The 20,243-nt window shown below is 38.6% G+C and overlaps 1 protein-coding gene across 4 annotated transcripts in view; it reads right to left on the reverse strand.

The window, feature by feature from the left end:
* YES1 (YES proto-oncogene 1, Src family tyrosine kinase) overlaps positions 223-20,243 on the reverse strand; it is a 63,846-nt gene continuing 43,825 nt past the window's right edge. For all 4 annotated transcript variants that reach the window (XM_018039696.1, XM_018039697.1, XM_018039698.1 and 1 more), the window contains exons 4-12: positions 17,296-17,394; positions 14,158-14,261; positions 13,922-14,071; positions 12,482-12,637; positions 12,137-12,316; positions 7,440-7,516; positions 5,772-5,925; positions 4,427-4,558; positions 223-3,624 (exon numbers count right to left, since the gene is read on the reverse strand). In XM_018039696.1, the coding sequence (XP_017895185.1) occupies positions 3,416-3,624; positions 4,427-4,558; positions 5,772-5,925; positions 7,440-7,516; positions 12,137-12,316; positions 12,482-12,637; positions 13,922-14,071; positions 14,158-14,261; positions 17,296-17,394 (1,261 nt within the window). In that variant the 3' untranslated portion in view covers positions 223-3,415. The remainder of the gene's footprint in view (positions 3,625-4,426; positions 4,559-5,771; positions 5,926-7,439; positions 7,517-12,136; positions 12,317-12,481; positions 12,638-13,921; positions 14,072-14,157; positions 14,262-17,295; positions 17,395-20,243) is intronic.

Below are 20,243 nucleotides of genomic sequence, written 5' to 3' on the forward strand. Positions count from 1 at the left end.
ATTATCAAGTGATTAGTCATTGAAAGTATTATACTCATGTCAGAATGTCAAGTGGATTGGACAAAACCAATGGGGTGGGAGATGCATTAACCAGTAATTGCTGCTGGGAAAATTAATGGTATGGGGGAAAAAAAAAATCAAGCTAGACTCTTAAGTCACATTTTACACCCTCAAAACTTCCAAGTGAATTAAAGAGTGATGTAAAACACAAAAAGCATCAAATAGAACAGATGAGATGAATATTTAATCTTGGGATGCAAAAGACGTTTTAGGAATAAAAAAGATTTGACAACATACAAATGTACAACTTAAATGTCCAAAAAAAAAAAAAACCATGTAAAATTAAAAGGCAAACAGCAAACTAGGAAAACATTCTTAAGTTGAGAACTTATTTCTCTATTGTATAAAAATATTTAATAAATGTTTATTAAATGATGTGTTTGTTCATTAAATGTTACTTTTCTGGAGGCATTAGGGAAAAACAAAGCTAGTAATTTTAGATAAAATAACAGTAGAAAGCAATTAATACTATTACCTTATTGGAAATAACAAATGATTTTGATTGCCCATTCATAATTTAGCATAATCTTATTTTCATTATACCTGTAATAGAAGTGTAAAACACATGTAGAAATAAGGCTTGCATATTTTTCATTTTTAGGAAATTAAATGCCTTATGATCAAAAGTGGATTCTATTTTATATCCTTCACATAGAATCTTCTTCTATGAATAACTTCACTTAAATCTCTTAGGTTTGTCAGTACATTAAAACTGTACTTGCTGATACTAAAAAAAACAAAACAAAACCAAAAACCTTATAGAAACAATGTCACTCACCTGACATGGAAAATTAATCACACAGAATAAGTTTAATAATTTTCTGAATTTAAAAAGAATTGATTTAACTCTGCTCAAGAGTCATAACTCAATACTTTTTTTCCCCCCCAATGGAAGAAGAAACTCAGAATATACTTTGCTTTAAATGCCATTTTTAAAAAAACTGATAAAACATATGAATACTGGCTAAAAAGATAAATGGGTACATTCAATGAGAATTTTTATTTCAATTATCCACAAAACAATATAATAATACTTTATAAAAATATTAAGTTTTAGGCCACCATTATTCATTAAAAAAAGTGTTTGTGCTAGAAGGCCATTTTTACCAACTTCCTTTTTTGGTAAGGAAAACAAATTAAGAGGCTGAAGAAAAGCTGTTGGAAAAAATCTTCAAATGTACAAACTTGTTTATTTTTCTCAGCAATTTAAAAATACATAAACCATTTAAACTGAATACACGTTAAGTTAGTGTTTTATTTCCTAACTATACAATTGATATTATAAGGAACTGCTCCATTCAATTAAAACCTAATGAATGCCATCAACTTTTTCTGGCTTATTTTTCAGAAGGGAATTATTAGTACATAAACATAATTTTATCCTTTTTAAAATGCTTAGAAAAATTGAAATATCATAGTTCACACAAAGCCCTTTAAAAATCTGAAGTCACAGGTTGAAGATGTAAAAGGTAAATGATGACAGCAGTCTTCTTGGGAAAATACTCATGGAAGGATTCAATACTATGCAAGTTACGTAAACATAAGAAACCACTGCAAGTTTTAGTACCAGAACTACTGCCAACCTGCATGAAGTTCATCTGTCACATTTTAAAAGGATTTGGATCTCAACACAGGAACCACAGCACAGAACTGTTTATTTAATGACCAAATCAGGTAAGTGATGATAGTCAGTAATGCTATTCCTAAAATGCTGGGACCGGATGTGTTGCTATATTTAAAATATAACTACAAAAGAGAGTGTTTTAAAACCTAACTACCAGACTTTTGTCAGACTCAGTTCCTTTGCTAGACACTTACACCCGTGACGCTGCCATTCAAATTCATATTTTGGGATTTAAATTTTCTTTTTGAGTTAGTCATCAAAATCAGTATTATTCTGTATGTTTCACTGGCGTACTTTAAATATGCAACAACTGTCCCCCTCTTTTCACCAATTATACTGAGTACGTTCTCCTCAAATCAACTAAATTCTAAAAGGGGAAAAATGATCATCATTAAGTATACTTAAAAAGGGAATGCAGATTTCAACACGGTCTTGAAAAGTGGAGTTCTAAAAACATTCTGCATAGATGCTGTATCACTGGAATTAGTGGGAAGCCTTAACTTAGCTATTTGAGGCTACAGCACTCATTTAGTGTTTGTGTTAAAGATTAGTTTTATAGTCCTACCTATAACTCTTAAAATCTCAGAAAATAGATTAAGTGAGGAGCTTTGAGTGCCAGCAAAGCCATTTTGTCACTCCATAACATCAACGTTAAACACAACATCCCATCTCTCTATCTGTAAAACTTTCACATTTTCTTTTCTCATATTTCTTTTAAATACATTTTCCTCTCTGTTAGTCTATAGTCAGTATGAGCAAAAGTGCATTCAAGTCCCTGATCTAGTGATATTTTCCATTTGTGGCACCCACCGTTAAGTACATATTAGCAATCTCACAGTACCAGTCTACTTTTCAAAAATGACTGTTAAAAAACACTGAGTTTATTTTTTTCATGCTATCTAAAGATTAACAGATTTCCCCTTCGATTGTACGATTTCAATTATATATTGCCTTTAAAAAAATCAATGCAACCTTACAAAAGATTAGCTCACTTTCTAATTACCTTCACTATTTTAAACTGAGCTATTAAGAAATGATTAAAATGAAAAATGTCTTCTACTTTCCAGTTTCATGAGTATATTGAGAATTAACACAGTGCATTACACTTTCAAATTCCACTGCTGTCATCTAACATTTAATCAAGTTTTAGAGGCCGTTTCCTTTCTGCTTCTAAAAACCTGGCCCACTTCCATACAAACAGAGGCATATATAAAGGTTGCATATTAACTGTTCAACTTAGAAAAAACTTCTAAGAATAAATGCAAGATATTTTTAAAAACTGGAATGGAATTGTTTGGTCCCGTGAAAATTCCATAATTCTAGATTTTATTATGGTATAACTGATTTTAATCTCCCAAGTTTTGCCTATACTGATTGATAAATTTCTCTTAATTTTGAGTTTGGGGAATAAAAGGGAGTGATTCATAAGCAGTAGCCTTGCTGCTCTTCATTGTCATGCCATCATTCACATGGTCATCCAAATCTTAACTATACTTTCTTTGGACCCTGAAATCAGCTGGAAAAATTCATCATTGGTACTTTAGAGTTTAACACTTGGGAAAAAAAAAAAAAAGTGGTTTTGTGCAACCATGTCTGGAATTCCAGTTTACCATCAAAAACATGCAGGGTGAAGAAGATTTTCTTCTTTTGATTCCTGTACGTAAGTGAGGAAGTCTACACAAGTTCTTTACAATTTTGGCAGATCGGTGCGTATAAAATAGGCTTCTTGGATTATAAATTTTCTCCTGGCTGGTACTGTGGCTCTGTAGCAGTGAAATAGTCTTCCAGGAAGGACTGGATATACTCAAATGTTGGTCTCTCATCAGGGTCCTTCTTCCAACACAGATTCATCAATTCATGGAGGGACTCTGGACAGCCCTGCGGGCATGGCATCCTGTACCCTCGCTCCACCTGCTCCAGCACCTCGCGGTTCACCATACCTGACACACGAGCGTCAAACAGCGAGAAACAGTGAGAAACGGTGCCCCTACACACGACGAGCCAAACAGAACCAACCCCCCAACCACTAATTCGAGATATATTCAAGTGAGTTTCATTACTGAAACGATCCTTTCAGACAGAAAAATAAATGTTAAATGTCAAAGGACATCAACAAAAGCTTAGAAAAATGCTAATCTGTTTCAACATATCTAACTTTCTTCATTCCACCAAAAATCTGGTTTTTAGTACTCATGCTTTTCAAAGCCAACCCCAAACTTGGGCTAATGAGGAACAGAGGCAAGACAGTGTCTGAAAGGAATTCAGAAGAATGAGTTCTAGTTCTGGTTTTGCCAAATATACTGATTATGTTACTTTATATCAAGTCACTTCCTTGAAACAATTTCCTTATCTAATGTCACCTGTTTGACTTTGCTCAAATTTATTACACAGGTCCTTTCTTGTATTCCTACGTAATCCCCAACTATTTCATCAGCAGCTCACCCTGTGTTACCACAGGCTAAGCATACCCTCAGTTACTTGTGGAAGGAAGGGAAGGAGATGACTGAGATATATTTATGCTCATCATCTGAGAAAACAGTAGAGCAAAAAGACCCTTTTAGAAAAGGGAGAAAGCTATGCACACAGAGCCCCATCTCAAGGACGGCGGCTCTCACAGACTGCTCACCAAATGCCAAAAAGAGAGAGGGAGGGAGGGAGGGAAGAAAGAAGACAGACAGATAAACAAAGAGGAAAAAAAGGCCTCTCCCCCATAAACTCCAGTTACATGAAATGCAAGCTCACCTGGATATGGCACTCTGCCCTTTGTTACCAATTCTGTCTGTAGAATTCCAAATGACCACACATCAGACTTGATTGTAAATCGACCATACAATGCAGCCTCAGGAGCTGTCCACTTGATTGGAAATTTTGCACCTAAAACAGTATTGACAAGCTTGCTTCAGTAACTGGTTTCTTTCTGTGCACAAAGTCAGTATCCCTACTGCACCTGTCATCAGTGTCAAATTCTTTAAAAGTACAAGATCTTCTTTAATACTATTTAAAATTCCCGTTAGTAGAAAACACATTTCTTCCCGATAAGATATTCAATGACATAAGAAAGAGCATGGCTGGTGGGGACAGACAACCAACCATTCAAGAAGGAACAGAGGTAAAAATGCTAGTAAGAAGCAACCAAAAACATGGATTACAGGATCTATAACTTTTTAAGTCAGTCCAGCTGCCTGCATGCTGCAGTCCATGGGGTCGCAAAGAGTCAGACACGACTGAGCAACTGAACTGAACTGAGCTCCTAGTAGTTACAACTGCTGGCTGCCAAGAGCATATTCTGTTGGTTCTAATGTCTACTGGTTTTCGACCATAATCTCCTTTCTATATTATGATCTCTCTCTAGAAAATTTTACTGTACTATCATTTTGAAAAGCCTGTCTTAGCACTTTTTATGCATATTATGCTAATTGTTAGCAGAGACACAAAAACACAGCCTTTGTGATGTTTATATACTTATAGTGAAAACAAGATTATAGGTGTCTTAAATACTTAAAGTTACTTATGTAGATATATAATGTTGTAAAATATAGTTCTTTAGATGTTCTGACAAACAGAAGATCAATTTTCATTAGCACAAACATAAAAGGTTTCATTTAAACAGTGGTAGCGAAGTTTAGCCTTAAAGAGTGGTTAGAATTTTCATAAGTGAAGACTGAAGAAGAACAGGAAGATATTCTAGCTGGAGGGGATAGCACACAGGTATGGAGATGGAAAAGAAAGCACTGAGCTTCTAGTGCTTAATGTAGTAAAACCTGGATGGTTCTGAGGTTTGTTAGAAACGTTATTTTAAGATGTTTCTTATTTGTTGGCATGGCAAGGGAAGTGTGAAGAGGAGAATATTCATAATGCAAACACCACCCACAGTCAGGTTCTTCTCTGGGGGAAAGAGCCATCAGAAAGCCATAGTATTATGCACTATGTATAATTTTATGATCAAAAATCAATGTTTCTGTGACTCTTTTGAGCAGGCCTAGAGCTGTTTGCTTAATTCTATACAACCCTGTGTGTTCAAAAGAACGGTAAGAAAACCCATTCATTGAAAATGAGGTTACCAGCATTTATTAAACAGTCATTTTACCTTGTCTCGCCGTATATTCATTGTCTTCAATTAACCTTGCTAAGCCAAAATCTGCTATTTTGCACACAAGGTTTTCTCCTACAAGAATATTAGCAGCCCGAAGATCTCGATGAATATAGTTCATTCTTTCAATATAGGCCATACCATCAGCAATCTTGGGAAGAAAAACAAACATATATGGTATGAAGGAAAGGATGGAGAGGGCAATTCTGGTTAATGTTAAACCAGATCACTGAAGACACGCCTCTGGAAGAGAGATGATGGTAATGCGGCAGTCTAGTAGATGATAGGAAAAACAGAAAACCTTTTAATGGAGCAGGGAGAGAAGGATGAGGAGGAAGTGAGGGGTCGAGAGAAGGAGAGGGGAGAAGTGGGGGAAGGGGAGAAAAGAGATGACATGTGGCCCACAAAGCCTGAAGCATTCAGCTGGCCCTTCACAGATGAACAGTCTGCCCACCTCCACCATAAAGGGGCTCAGAGCCTGGAGCTTAGGCGTATGGACGAGGCTTGACATATGCTAAGGTCGCACAGGCACGGTTTTCTTGGTATAAAGTTTCTCTGAATTGCCAGATGCTGTGGACATCTGGACACTCATTGTGAGAGGAGCCTTAGATTCAGTGTGTCAACCAAAGCCAATAATAGGCCCCTTGAATACCTACCACACATCTGAATAATACTCTTAATAGTTCTCAATTATATTTAAAAACAAAAACTCAGAAGAGTAAAACTACCGCATCTTAAACTGTACACCCGCCATCTAAATTCTTGTTTGCGGCTATATTAAAAAGGAAATTCAGCATATACTTTTCTTTATTTAAAGACCAATATGATTAATTACTTAAGGTATACTGGGCCTTCCCTGGTGGCTCAGAAGGTAATGAATCTGCCTGCAATGTAGAAGACCTGCGTTTGATCCCTGGGTTGGAAAGATCCCTTGGAGAAGGGAATGGCTACCAATTCTAGTGTCCTGCCTGGAAAATTCCATGGACAGAGGAGCCTGGAGGGCTACATTCCATGGGGTCCCAAAGAGTTGGACATGACTGAGAGACTAACCCTTTCGCTCAGGTATATTAGCTTTCCACCTTCTATCCTGGTAGGATCAGTGTGACTCTGTGTTGCTTAGTATCTGCTGATCTACCACACCCCACTCCCAGCTTTGTTCAGGTCTTCTGCAGCATATACTTCAGATTTCTAATATTTTCTTTGGAACAGCAATCATTCACTGTCTTAACATGTATCCGCTGAGGTATAAATACATACAGATTTTGTATTTGTGGATGCATATGGTTCTGAAAGGCTACATGATACAGGGAAGCATAGTACTGGAATCACTGACTCTAATACTTATAAGTTGTACAAATCTTAGACACCTGGCTCCTCAGATACTACAGTATCTGTAATATACAGAGATTAGACTGGATTATTCGTAATGTTCCTCCCAGCTCTAAAACTCCATGATTTCACCATATAAACAATAGTATTCTGAGGAGCCTGATGGGCTGTGGTCCATAGGGTCACAAAGAGTTGGATAAGACTGAAGAGACTTAGCACATGTGTGCGCGCGCAGACACAGACACAGACACAGACACAGACACAGACACAAGATTAGTTTACATTTTTAATGTGCACTCGCAGTTCAAATGGACACACGGATGAACACACAAGTACCTGAGCAGCCATGTCAACCAGCTGTGGGAGCTTCAGATACTTTCCATCTCCCTCCTTCAGGAAATCTAATAAGCTCCCTGTAACAGACAGCAGGACATTCATGAACAATAAACACATTTAACAAGAGTAAAATGAACTAATTAGGATTTAAAGATGTAATACTGTCTGTTCTTTAAAAAAAAAATCTTGACTGTGAAGCAAGAGCCAGAAAGAAGCTGGCGAAAAGTGGACGCTGGGACCACAGGAGGGTTTTCTGTTTAAATGAAAGGATGAAGAACACACTTTAAGAACTGTCCTTAAATAGAGGAAGTGACACTTCTTTTTAGCCTGCAGGACAGACTGATGTTACATAAATACTCTGCACAACAATGTGGAAATACAGAAAGAAGCAAAAGCTACAGTTCTTTGTTTCTGGGCTCAGAATCTAGATAAAATGCCACAATTAATCTACTAAGCAGAACATCATTCGGTGTAATGTAGTACAAAAGCTGCCCAGAAAGCAGAGCCCAGAAACAGCAAGAATCGGGGATTGGAATGTGTCATTTAGACAAGTGTTTTTCTTTGCTCTTTAACCAATTACAACAAATCCTCCCTCCCTTAAGTGTTCCTTATATCCATTCATTGGAGCATTCTAGATGTAACAGTGGGCCTTTAACTTTTTTTTGGTCATGGGTTATTTTGAGAATCTGATGAAAACTACTGACTCTTTGTCTAGAAAAACACACTTGAGTATGAAAAAACTGATGGAAAATTTCAGAGAAGTTTTCTGGACCCTCTGAAGCTCATTCATGGCAGAGAGCAGGTACTTGATAAGTTAACTGTGAGACCAATTCAGAGCAGTCCTTCAGTCTGCCCCATACATGTCTCTAGCCTTATTTCCAACCAGCTACCTTCTGCACTTTCCACTGCCCATGATTTCACTCCCCATTTCCTTATAGCTCTGCAAAAATACCAGTAACCCTTCTGTTACCCATCCACATCCCTCATCATCTTAAAGGATGGTACAAGACTTGTCTTTTCTACTGATTTTTCTCATTTTTATTCCAACCTAGGTAACCTCTTCCTTAATTTCTATGAATGTGTCAAACACCTAGAAATTCATTATGCTTTCACTTGAACTTATTTGTTCATAGCAAGCTGTTAGTTTTATACTGAAAATTAACTCATTAGGTTAGGTCTTCTTTCCAAATTCAATGTAAGTTAATCAGATGGCTTTATTTCTTTGATGCCTTATAATACTAGCAGGCTGTCTACATATTAGAAGCATTCAATACATTTCAGTTATTAATAATTTCTAGAGTATTCTGCCTCCCTGGTGGCTCAGATGGTAAAGCGTCTGCCTGCAATGCAGGAGACCCGGGTTCAATCCCTGGATTCGGAAGATCCCCTGGAGAAGGAAATGGCAACCCATTCCAGTACTCTTGTCTGGGAAATCCCATGGTTGGAGGAGCCTGGTAGGCTATAGTCCATGGGGTCGCAAAGAGTCAGATACGACTGAGCGACTTCAGTTCCAGTTTCCGAGTATCCTGATGATCAAGAGAATACAAGAAGTAATGAGTTCAGTTGGGTTACAGAGGGCCCAATTCTAAGTGCGTGAAGAACAAAATGGGGAACCACCGAGTTTAAAAATGGAGGAGGCATTTGTGATCCTGCATTCTAAATATCCCATCTAGACATAATCCTAATCTGGCAATCTGACAACACAGACCTCTACCACATTCCCCAATTGAATACTTCTTGAAATCAATACACAAGCTAAATGGCCCATTAGCTTTATCTCCACAACACTCTCATACTCTCGATATCCTGATTTAAACTTCCTCCTGGTCCCTTTCCTCACTTTTAGTTCACCTTAATATACTCTGATGTAGGATACCTGGCAGTTTTTCTGGGCAGAGATTCCTTGTTAAAAATGCCATGTGCTCTGATTCATGTTGAGGTTTAACAGAAAAAACAGAATTCTGTAAAGCAATTATCCTTCAATTAAAAAATAAAACACTTAAAAATGCAAAAAAAAAAATAAAATAAAATAAAGTCATGTGCTTTGGGAGCTTTAGGTAATGTTTTAGCCACCAATGAGTTCTGTTGCTCAGTCATGTCTCACTCTTTGCAACCCCATGGACTGCAGCATGCCAGGCTTCCCTGTCCATCACCAACTCCCAGCGTTTATTCAAACTTATGTCCATCGAGTCGGTGATGCCTTCCAACCATCTCATTCTCTGTCGCCCCCTTCTCCTTTTGCCTTTTCAATCTTTCCCAGCATCAGGGTCTTTTGAAATGAGCCAGTTCTTCACATCAGGGGGCCAAAGTATTGGAGTTTCAGCTTTAGCATCAGTCATTCCAATGAATATTCAGGACTGATTTCCTTTAGGATGGACTGACTGGATCTCCTTGCTGTCCAAGGGACTCTCAATAGTCTTCTCCAACACCACAGTTCAAAAGCATCAGTTTTTCAGGGTTCAGCTTTCTTTATAGTCCAACTCTCACATCTGTACATGACTACTGGAAAAACCAAAGCTTTGACTAGATGGACCTTTGTTGGCAAAGTAATGTCTCTGCTTTTTAATATGCTATCTAGGTTGGTCATAATTTTTCTTCCAAGGAGCAAGCGTCTTTTAATTTCATGGCTGCAGTCATCATCTGCAGTGATTCTGGAGCCCAAGAAAATAAAGTCTTCTCACTGTTTCCATTGTTTCCCCATCTATTTGCCATGAAGTGATAGGACCGGATGCCATGATCTTAGTTTTCTGAATGCTGAGCTTTAAGCCAACTTTTTCACTCTCCTCTTTCACTTTCATCAAGAGGCTCTTTAGTTCTTCTTCACTTTCTGCCGTAAGGGTGATTTCATCTGCATATCTGAGGTTATTGATATTTCTTCCAGCAATCTTGATTCCAGCTTGTGCTTCATCCAGCCTGGCATTTCACATGATGTACTCTGCATATAAGTTAAATAAGCAGGGTGACAATATACAGCCTTGACGTACTCCTTTCCTGATTTGGAACCAGTCTGTTGTTCCATGTCCAGTTCTAACTGCTGCTTCTTGACCTGCATACAGATTTCTCAGAAGGCAGGTCAGGTGGTCTGGTATCCCCATTTCTTGAAGAATTTCCCACAGTTTGTTATGATCCACATGGTCAAAGGCTTTGGCATAGTCAATAAAGCAGAAATAGATGTTTTTCTGGAACTCTCATTTTTTTTGATGATCCAACAGATGTTGGCAATTTGATCTCTGGTTCCTTTGCCTTTTCTAAAACTAGCTTGAACATCTGAAAGTTCACAGTTCACATACTGTTGAAGCCTCGCTTGGAGAATTTTGAGCATTACTTTGCTAGCATGTGAGATGAGTACAATTGTATGGTAGTCTGAACATTCTTTGGCATTGCCTTTCTTTGGGACTGGAATGAAAACTGACCTTTTCCAGTCCTGAGGCCATTGTTGAATTTTCCAAATTTGCTGGCATATTGAGTGCAGCACTTTTACAGCATCATCTTTTAGGATTTGAAATAGCTCAACTGGAATTCCATCACCTCCACTAGCTTTGTTCGTAGTGATGCTTCCTAAAGTCCACTTGACTTTGCATTCCAGGATGTCTGGCTCTAGGTGAGTGAGTACACCACTGTGGTTATCTGGGTCATGAAGATCTTTTTTGTATAGTTCTTCTGTGTATTCTTGCCACCTCTTCTTAGTATCTTCTGCTTCTGTTATGTCCATACCATTTCTGTCCTTTATTGTGCCCATCTTTGCATGAAATGTTCCCTTGGTATCTCTAATTTTCTCGAAGAGATCTCTATAGTCTTTCCCATTCTATTGTTTTCCTCTATTTCTTTGCAGTGATCACTGAGGAAGGCTTTCTTCTCTCTCCTGCTGTTCTTTGGAACTCTCCTAAGAATGTCAGTTCTTAACCTCTAGCGTCTGTTTCTTTTGTGGGAAATATTTCCCTGTCAATGTACCGCTTGTAGTTGGTGCTGTCACCACTAGGTGGAGGTGCCTCACTGACCAAGATGGACATCTGGAGCGCGATGACGCCATCAGAGGCTTTCACTATGGATTAGTGACTCATTAATACTGAAAAGAGGAGATAAAATTCAAGAGGGTAAAAAGCACGCCTGTCAGCAAGCATACTTGGTGACTTACTGGTCCCTCTTCCAATGCATCATCAGCAAAGGAGAAAGAGAGAAGAGTGACAACCTTTCTTTCTCCTTTCCCTGCCCTAATCCTGTTACTGAAGACCCCAGACCAGGGGGTCTGGAGTTTGGAGAAAGACACCCTTCAGTTGGCAGTAGTGTAAAAAAGAAGTTTCTAAGAGTCCTCAGAGCATACTAAAACTCGATAAAACTAATTTCCTTAACTTTACCTGATTTTTTCATTTAGCACTGAAGACACAAATATTGTTCTGATTGCACTGTTCTAAATCAACTAGTGCAAATACTTTTTTTCCTATTCTACTGCCTCTGGTCAAACGGAATCAAGGACTTTACTTTCAAAATAAATTAAGTGCCTTATTTTCCTTTTCAACTCTGTACTATCCTTCAGAATAACTGGGACTAAGTATTCTGTTAACATATCAGATTTTCTCTTTTCATATGTCTACATAAAAATCTCCAATTAGAAAACACAATAAAAATCTGTATGCATAAAGAGAGAAATGACAAAATTTATTAACACGAATATCCCAGAGATACTGATGTACACATACCTTTTGACATAAATTCAGTGACAATGTAAATCGGCTCTTCAGAAACAACAGCATATAGTGGAACAAGTTTATCATGTCTTAGTTTTTTCATTATTTGAGCCTCTTGAAGAAAAGCTTCTGGCATCATTGTACCTGGCTTCAGTGTTTTGATTGCTACTTTTGTGGTTCCATTCCACGTTCCTAGAAACAACCCACATTTCACTATTTTAACCTATATTTATTTTAAGAGATTTACAACAAACTTCAATGAGCAGCAGTAAGCTCACATATTTCAACATATCATAAATGATGGCCTTTTAATCTATGGCCAAACAATGAAAGAAAACAAAAGTTCAGGCTCCTTACCCATCCATACTTCACCAAAACATCCTTGTCCTAGTTTAACCTCTAGTCGCAAAGATTCTCGTGGGATTTCCCAAGCATCTTTTGCTAGACCTTGAGTCTGGGGTTTCACAGTTGGACACACAGTTGTTAACTTATGGCATAAACCATCGGCATGTTCTAGATAAATGAATAAACTATACTGTAAATGAATAATTTACAAAAACTGAGGTGTATTATACTTGTACCACTGTTTTTAAAAGTTTATATCATAGGAAATAAAAACATGATGTTCTATCAGTTTTACTACAAAAGCACAAACACAAAAATGAAACTGCATAAAAGAAAACATACAAGAAGGGAAACATTTTATTAAATACATTTTAAAGTTATTATTATTGAATACTTATGTCCCAGCTATCGTGCCAATTCAGCACTTCACAAATTCATATAAATAAAGGAATCTTAGAAAACTTAAGCAACTTTCTCAAGGCCACCCAGTAAACATGTGATGGAGATGGGTTTTAAACCCTATATCAGACTGCTTCCAAAGTTCTGTTTTTGATCACTGTACTTTATTTCTTCCCCAAAGAGAATGCTACCATTAACAGCTATTTCTAGAATCCACAAGTGTTAAGAAGCACAATAAAATCAAGGAAAAACTTCTTTAAAGGACTGACTTTCAAATAAAGGGAGACATAAAAACAGGAAACTCCAAATTGACAATGGTTTGACTTATGAATCCTGTTTACACACATTGCGTTCCACTCAACAAGTAACCGCACACATCCACATTCTAACAAGTGCAATTACAACTGATGCTACTGCTGGTAATGTGCTGAGTCAATGTCAAGACCGATGATTGACTTGATAGACTCAATCTGCAGGTAGCTGTCACTGAAGAAGAAACTGTCATGGAAACTTCCCCTCCCCTAGTATTAATCATTTAAAGACTTGCAGATGCATTTATGTATCAATTTGGAGATTAAACATTTTGAGACAGAAGACTCTAATACTGACTACTGTTCAAAGATCGGTGAAGGAATGATAAATGTCTATACTTGCTACAGCTTAATTTTCTATGAAAACAAAATGCACCTTCAGATCACATTTCATTAGAATCACACTTCACCAAGTCTTATGTGGTCCCGCCTATGCTGAGGAAGGCAACCCAACAGGACACATGATAACAGCTTTTTACTAACGTGTTTAGTTTTGCCTACTTAGTAAATATCCCAAAATAAAATTCTGCTTTTCCGTTTATTGTCACATCTATTTGGCACGTCATACAGGAGCCCAACTCAGGTGGTAAGTATTTCTGCTCTTCATTTTAAAACTAAAATACACTGGGCACATTCTGCGTGAGAAGTAGCACACTAAACCGTAAGAGGCATGAAGACATGGATCTGTCCTCATAAAATTAAACACAACGAAGCAACTTTCACCTGCGAAGTATGCACGTACCTGTGTAGTGTTTTACCAGTTTCTGCAGAGTATCAAACTGTGCTCTGGTTGTGATGTAGTATCCACCGTTGTCAAGTTTCCTAATTTTGTAGTGCTTCACATTGTCACCCCTCACCTCATCCCAGTCCCGAATAGAGAGGGAATAAGCACCTAGAAGGGAAATGGACACTCTTACTGTATCTTCCTTTAAATACTGCCTGAGGAAAATTTGATACTTGTATTAACAATATTCATACCTTTAGTAGTTTCACTCTCTCTTACTAAGAAAATACCTCGCTGATTCCCAGGATTCAGAAGTAATCTTTCAGCATCTTTTCTCCCCATTTTGCCAAAATACCATCTGGGGGAAAGAAAGAGTAGTGTTCTGAGTTAGAAGAGTGTAAGCCTCAGAAAAATGAAACACAGGTATCAGTAAGAATGGAATGGGGTAGGGAGGGCGACAAAGAATAAAACCCAGCTTTGAAATATAGCAGAACAAAATGGAACACCTTTCTTTAATAAGAATATTACAAGTATTACTGTCAGAATATATTGTCATAGCTTTTCCATGTACTAACTGCTCAACAGGTTTCTTGACCTCCATGTGGTAGTCAGAAGAACAGTAAGCACAGAAGGAAAGGCAAGAGTGACAGGCTGCCTTTCAGACAATGACAGATGGAAATATTAACACTACAATAGGGAGTGAAAGGGCTTCCCTGGTGTCTCAGATGGTACAGACTCTGACTGCCAATGCAGGAGACCCAGATATGATCCCTGGAGATTCGATACGATCCCCCAGATTCGATTCCTGGGTTGGGAAAACCCCGTGAAGGGAATGGCAACCCACTCCAGTATTCTTTCCTACAGAATCCCATGAACAGAAAAGACTGGCGGGCTAGGTGTTGCAAAAAGTCAGACACGATTGAATAATTAACACACATATTGAAAGAGTAAACGTGGTTCTCTGGCAGCAGTGATCATTTGTATTCAGTTTTGTTGTTCAATCGCTCAGTCGTGTCCAGCTCTTTGCAACCCCATGGACTGCAGCACGCCAGGCTTCCCTGTCCTTCACTACGTCCCAGAGCTTGCTCAAATTCATGTCCATTCAGTCTGTGATGCCATCCAGCCACCTCATCCTCTGTCGTCTCCTTCTCCTCCTAAATTCAATCTTTCCCAGTATCAGGGCCTTTTCTAATGAGTCGGCTCTTCACATCAGGTGGCCAAAGTATTGGAGCTTCAGCATCAGTCCTTCCAATGAATATCCAAGACTGATATACTCTAGGATTGGCTGGTTTGATCTTGCTGTCCAAGGGACTCTCAAGAGTCTTTTCCAACACCACAGTTCAAAAGCATCAATCCTTCGGCACTCAGCCTTCTTTATGCTCCTACTCTCACATCCGTACATGACCATTGAAAAAACTGTAGCTTTGACTAGATGAACCTTTGTTGGCAAAGTAATGTCTCTGCTTTTTAATATGCTGTCTAGGTTGGTCATAGCTTTCCTTAAAAGTAGAAAGTGTCTTTTAATTTCATGGCTGTAGTCACCATCTGCAGTGATTTCGCTCCCAAGAAAATAAAAGTCTGTCAAGGTTTCCATTGTTTCCCCATCTATTTGCCATGAAGTGATGGGAGCGGATGCCATGATCTTAGTTTTTTGAATGTTGAGTTTTAAGCCAACCTTTTCACTCTCTTCTTTCACTTTCATCAAGAGGCTCTTTAGTTCTTCTTCACTTTCTGCCATAAGGGTGGTGTCATCTGCCTATCTGAGGTTATTGATATTTCTCCTGGCAATCTTGATTCCAGCTTGTACTCAGTAAGATGCAAGTGAATCATACCCAAATTATTAGAGATCCTAGTGTGGGTTTGATTTTGTGAATAAAAATGCAATTTTTGCTGTGGAGGAGCCATAGAATAGTGGAGAAGACAAAAGGAAAAAATCGAAAGTAACAAGTGCCAAAGCATAACAGAGAGTTATGGACACACTACACATCACAAATATAAGCAGACACTGACTGAGCACCTACTACGTGCAGGGGGCTGTGTCAACTGCTGTGATACCAAGTATTACTTATGGAGCCCAGGCAAGCCTGCTTCGACATAAAGGTACAGGCATGCCTCATCTTCACTGCGTTTTGCAGATGCTGTCTTTTTAAAAACTCAAAGTCTGCAGCAACCCTGCTTTGAGCAACTCTATCAAAGTAATTTTTCCAAAAGCATCTGCTAACTTTGTGTCACTGTGTCACACATTTTGCTGACTTGCAATATTCCAAACATTTTTTTCCACTTAAGACAGTGAATTTAATTGACAAATGTTGTGTGTGATCTGACTGCTCTATTAACTCTCTATCTCCTCTCTGCATGCCCCCGACTCTCTGAGACACGCAATACTGAAATCAGGCTTACAATGGTCTCGAAGTGTTCCTTTCTCTGAGTGAAAGAACAGTTGATCAATGCAGCAAATTTCATTGTTCTTTTAAGAAACTGCCACAGCCACCCCAACCTTCAGCAACTATCACCCAGACCCGTCAGCAGCCATCAACATGGAGGCAGGACCCTCCATAAGCCAAGCTACTATGGTTTGCTGAAAGCTTAGATGATGGTGAGCATATTTCAGCAATAAAGTATTTTTAAAGAAGGTATGTACTGTTTTCTCTAGACACAAGCTATTGCACACTTAACAGACTACAGTACAGTGTAACTATAACTTTTATATGCAGTGGGAAACCAACTCACTTTACTGTAATATTTACTTTACAATATTTCCAAATATGCTTGTAATGTCACTGAAGGTGAACTTTAACGTTTTAAAAGTTGTAAGAATGGTACGTAGAACTCCCATTTACCCTCCACCCAGGTTTCCTGTTAACACTGCTTTGTCATATTCTCTCTTTCCCTGTGTACGTGTGTGTGTGTGCGGCTGTGTGTGTTTTCTTCTGAACTGAATGACAGTCGCAAACATGCTGAACCACTGCCCCTGAACACCCCAGCGTGCACCTCCTAAGAGACAAAGACTCTCCCACACCGCCGTGGAGGAAGCACCTAAGTCCAAGGAGTGAACACAGTAACACCAGCTGAGGATAAGTTTCTGAAGTGAAAGAGTCTGTGGAATATTAAGAGGGGCTAATGCGATGTTTTTAAAGTGAAAAAAAAAAAAAAAAGAATAGGGACTAGGCATAATGCAGTATTATAAATGCAACTTCATTTATGTTCCTGCTGTAAGCAAACACTATGACATTAATTATTAATTCTCAAGCATCATCTCCTATTAATACGATACATTAGCTGTATTAAGACTGGCATGTAATTGTGTGTGTGTAAAATTGTGGCTAAGCAAAATGTGCATTAAGACATTTTAAAAATCAACATAATTAATAAAATATGAAGTGGAGCCGTACTCTTCAGCCTGAATGGAATCCGCCGGGGCTACGTAATTGCTTGGGATGTAGCCGTTCTTTCCTGTAGCGATTGATCTCGCCTCCCACCAGTCTCCTTCCCTGCAACACACAGAACAACAGTCACCACAAAGCAGACCGCAGCCCAGGACACAGTCTGCCGCAGTGCCATCTTGTATCTGAAATGGACAAGAGAGGGTACTTCCAGTTTTAATTTATGCATTCGTTTGATCAAGAATTAAACTCAAAGAAAATAGTATTTAAAAATTAGGTTACATGAATTAAGGAAATAAGGCTAGCAAAATCACAAATGTGTATTTCTGCTCTGAATCAAAAAACAAAACAAAAACCCTGAAAAACAAAACCCCTCGCCCTAAAAAAACCAAAACCCACTTTAATTTTACTTACAAGATCTCTTTTTTACATAACTCTTTCAACCTAAGACAATAAACTATACTAAATAAAACAATTTGGGAAGTATATCTTTCAGATTACTCAGTTTCAAGTAAATGTTTTCTCCTTTAAAAGCTTTACTGAGATATCATTTGTATACCATAAGATTCCCCTAAGATTTTTTGAGTTTTGCAACCATCACCACTATCAATTTCAGAACATTTTCATTGCCCACCAAAAGAAACTGTGTATGCATTAAGAGCCACACCCCATCTGGACCCTTCCCCATCATTTCTAACCACTAAGGAGCTTTCTGTTTCTATGGACATGCCCATTGTGGGGGCATTTCATGTAAATGGAACCATACAATATGTGGTCTTTTTGACTGGCTTCGTTTACTAAGCATAATTTTTTCAGCATTTATGAGGGTTTTTTTTTAAATTGCTGAATGATCTTCTTTTTAACAGTGCAAAACAGTAGTGTTCCTTTTTAGTCATATTGGGGGGAGGGGGGGAAGTTCAGATGCCCTAGAACTCTTGTAGCCAAAATATTTAGCAATGAGCGATAATAAAAAATTTAATTCCTGGAACAGTACACATTTATAAGAATGTTATCCATGAATATCCGAATAAGACTAAAATTAATTCAGAACATGAGATGTACATGTCATTTTTAACATGTAAGCCTTGAACTTTCCCTGAATTAATGGAATGGAGTGTATATTATCAATATTATCAATGAGGAAGATACATGGATTCTGCTGCTAAAGATTAAATGCATGTTTGGCTTCACCAGAGGAAAAGTACTGAAAACACTGTCTACACCGAAATTTTATAAATGCCTGAGGTGAATTTGCTCTCCAAAAAATGAAATGGAAAATCCTTTGGATTTTCAAATGTTTACAAACTCAAGCACTTGCCTTGTAGCTTCCTGGTATATATTAAGTACATTCAGACACACAAACTGAAAACTCTGACCCTGATAACCGTTCAGTGATTCATTCAGACTTTCACTGACTATCTTTTTAAGTGACAGACCTTACAACAGGGTGTACCAGGAACAGGGGAAAAGTCCTTAACTTCAGGTAACTCTGTGGAGGGCAGCATCTGTCAACCTCAGCATTACTGATGCTTTGGCTGGCTAACTCTTTGTTGTGTGGGACTGTCCTGTGCACTGTCAGATGTTGAGTAACAGCCCCAGCCTCTATCTACCAGAAGACAGTTGCAGCACCCTGGCTGTAACAACCAAAAACGCCTCCAGACATTACCAATTGGCCCCTGGGTGATTCAGCCTCTGGCTGAGAACCACTGGTGTAAAAGAATGACAGTGAAGTGAAGTCACTCAGTCGTGTCCGACTCTTTGCAGCTCCACGGACTGTAGCCTATCAGGCTCCTCCGTCCATGGGATTTTCCAGGCAAGAGTGCTGGAGTAGGTTGCCATTTCCTTCTCCAGGGGATCTTCCCGACCCAGGGATTAAACCCAGGTCTCCCGCATTGTAGGCAGAAGCTTTTACTGTCTGAGCCACCAGGGAAGAGCCAAAAGAATGATAGGCAAGTGATAAACTACAATTCAAACTGTGGTGGCAGCTATAACTGAGCTTAGCACAGGCTACTATGTGAACATTTAAGAGAGACACCCAATCCAGCAGGAGGTGGGGACTGGGCCAAGCAGGGAAGGTAGAAAGAAAATCAAGGAAGGTTTCCTTGAGAAAGGACACAGGAAAATACACTTTGAACGATAGATGGGGTTAGCTAGATACAGGAAGAAAAATGGAGAGACAAGAAGTCACATTTCAGAAAGAAGAAATCACATGTGTAAAGGCACAGAGAAGGGGAGAACCCTGGTATATCCAGAGCCCCGAGTAACTGAGTCTGGGAGGGCAGTGGAGTGGGGAAGGGGAAGAAGCTTGATGAACAATGCCTGCTCTTATTGCTGTTTCATCTTCACAGCAGTGAGCAGTTACTGAAGGACTTTAAAGAAGAAAGACAGGATTGTATTTCATGTTCTCGAACAATAACTGGTAGCAAGTGGGAATAAGGATGGAAGGAAACATGCCTGGATGCAAACAGACCATAAATATCTATTTTGAGAAGTTACAAAGTGGCTGCTGTGCCTGCTAATGAAATGATGGGATCTGTTTTTCGTAACAAGCATTGAACTTTCTAAGGTGGATCACTAAATGACAGAAAGTCTGAGAGTCACATAGGCAAGAGACAGTTTGGGACTGCAGGGGCTCCTCAGCCTTTTTCTTGTTTTTTGAGAAAGAGATAACATTTTTAAACCACTTGGTACTTAGAGAAAAGGGATCATAGAAATTTCTTTATAAAGGTTTTTTTTTTTTTTCAAGTAATGTACCTACTTTCATATATTCCCTCAATCCTCATTCTTAAAACTGTTTATTGCAGAACCACAGCAACACAGTTTGTAGAAGTTGTAACTTTTGGCTTGAATAGTAGTCTTCTGCCATGTGTCTAAAAGAACCAACATATCATCCAACCCAGTGGGCAGAGACCCACGCCCCACCACTCTTGTCTCTGAATCATCAACTAAGTCAGTGG

Source organism: Capra hircus, chromosome 24 (assembly GCF_001704415.2).
Source record: "Capra hircus breed San Clemente chromosome 24, ASM170441v1, whole genome shotgun sequence".
NCBI classification, from domain to species: Eukaryota; Metazoa; Chordata; class Mammalia; order Artiodactyla; family Bovidae; genus Capra; species Capra hircus.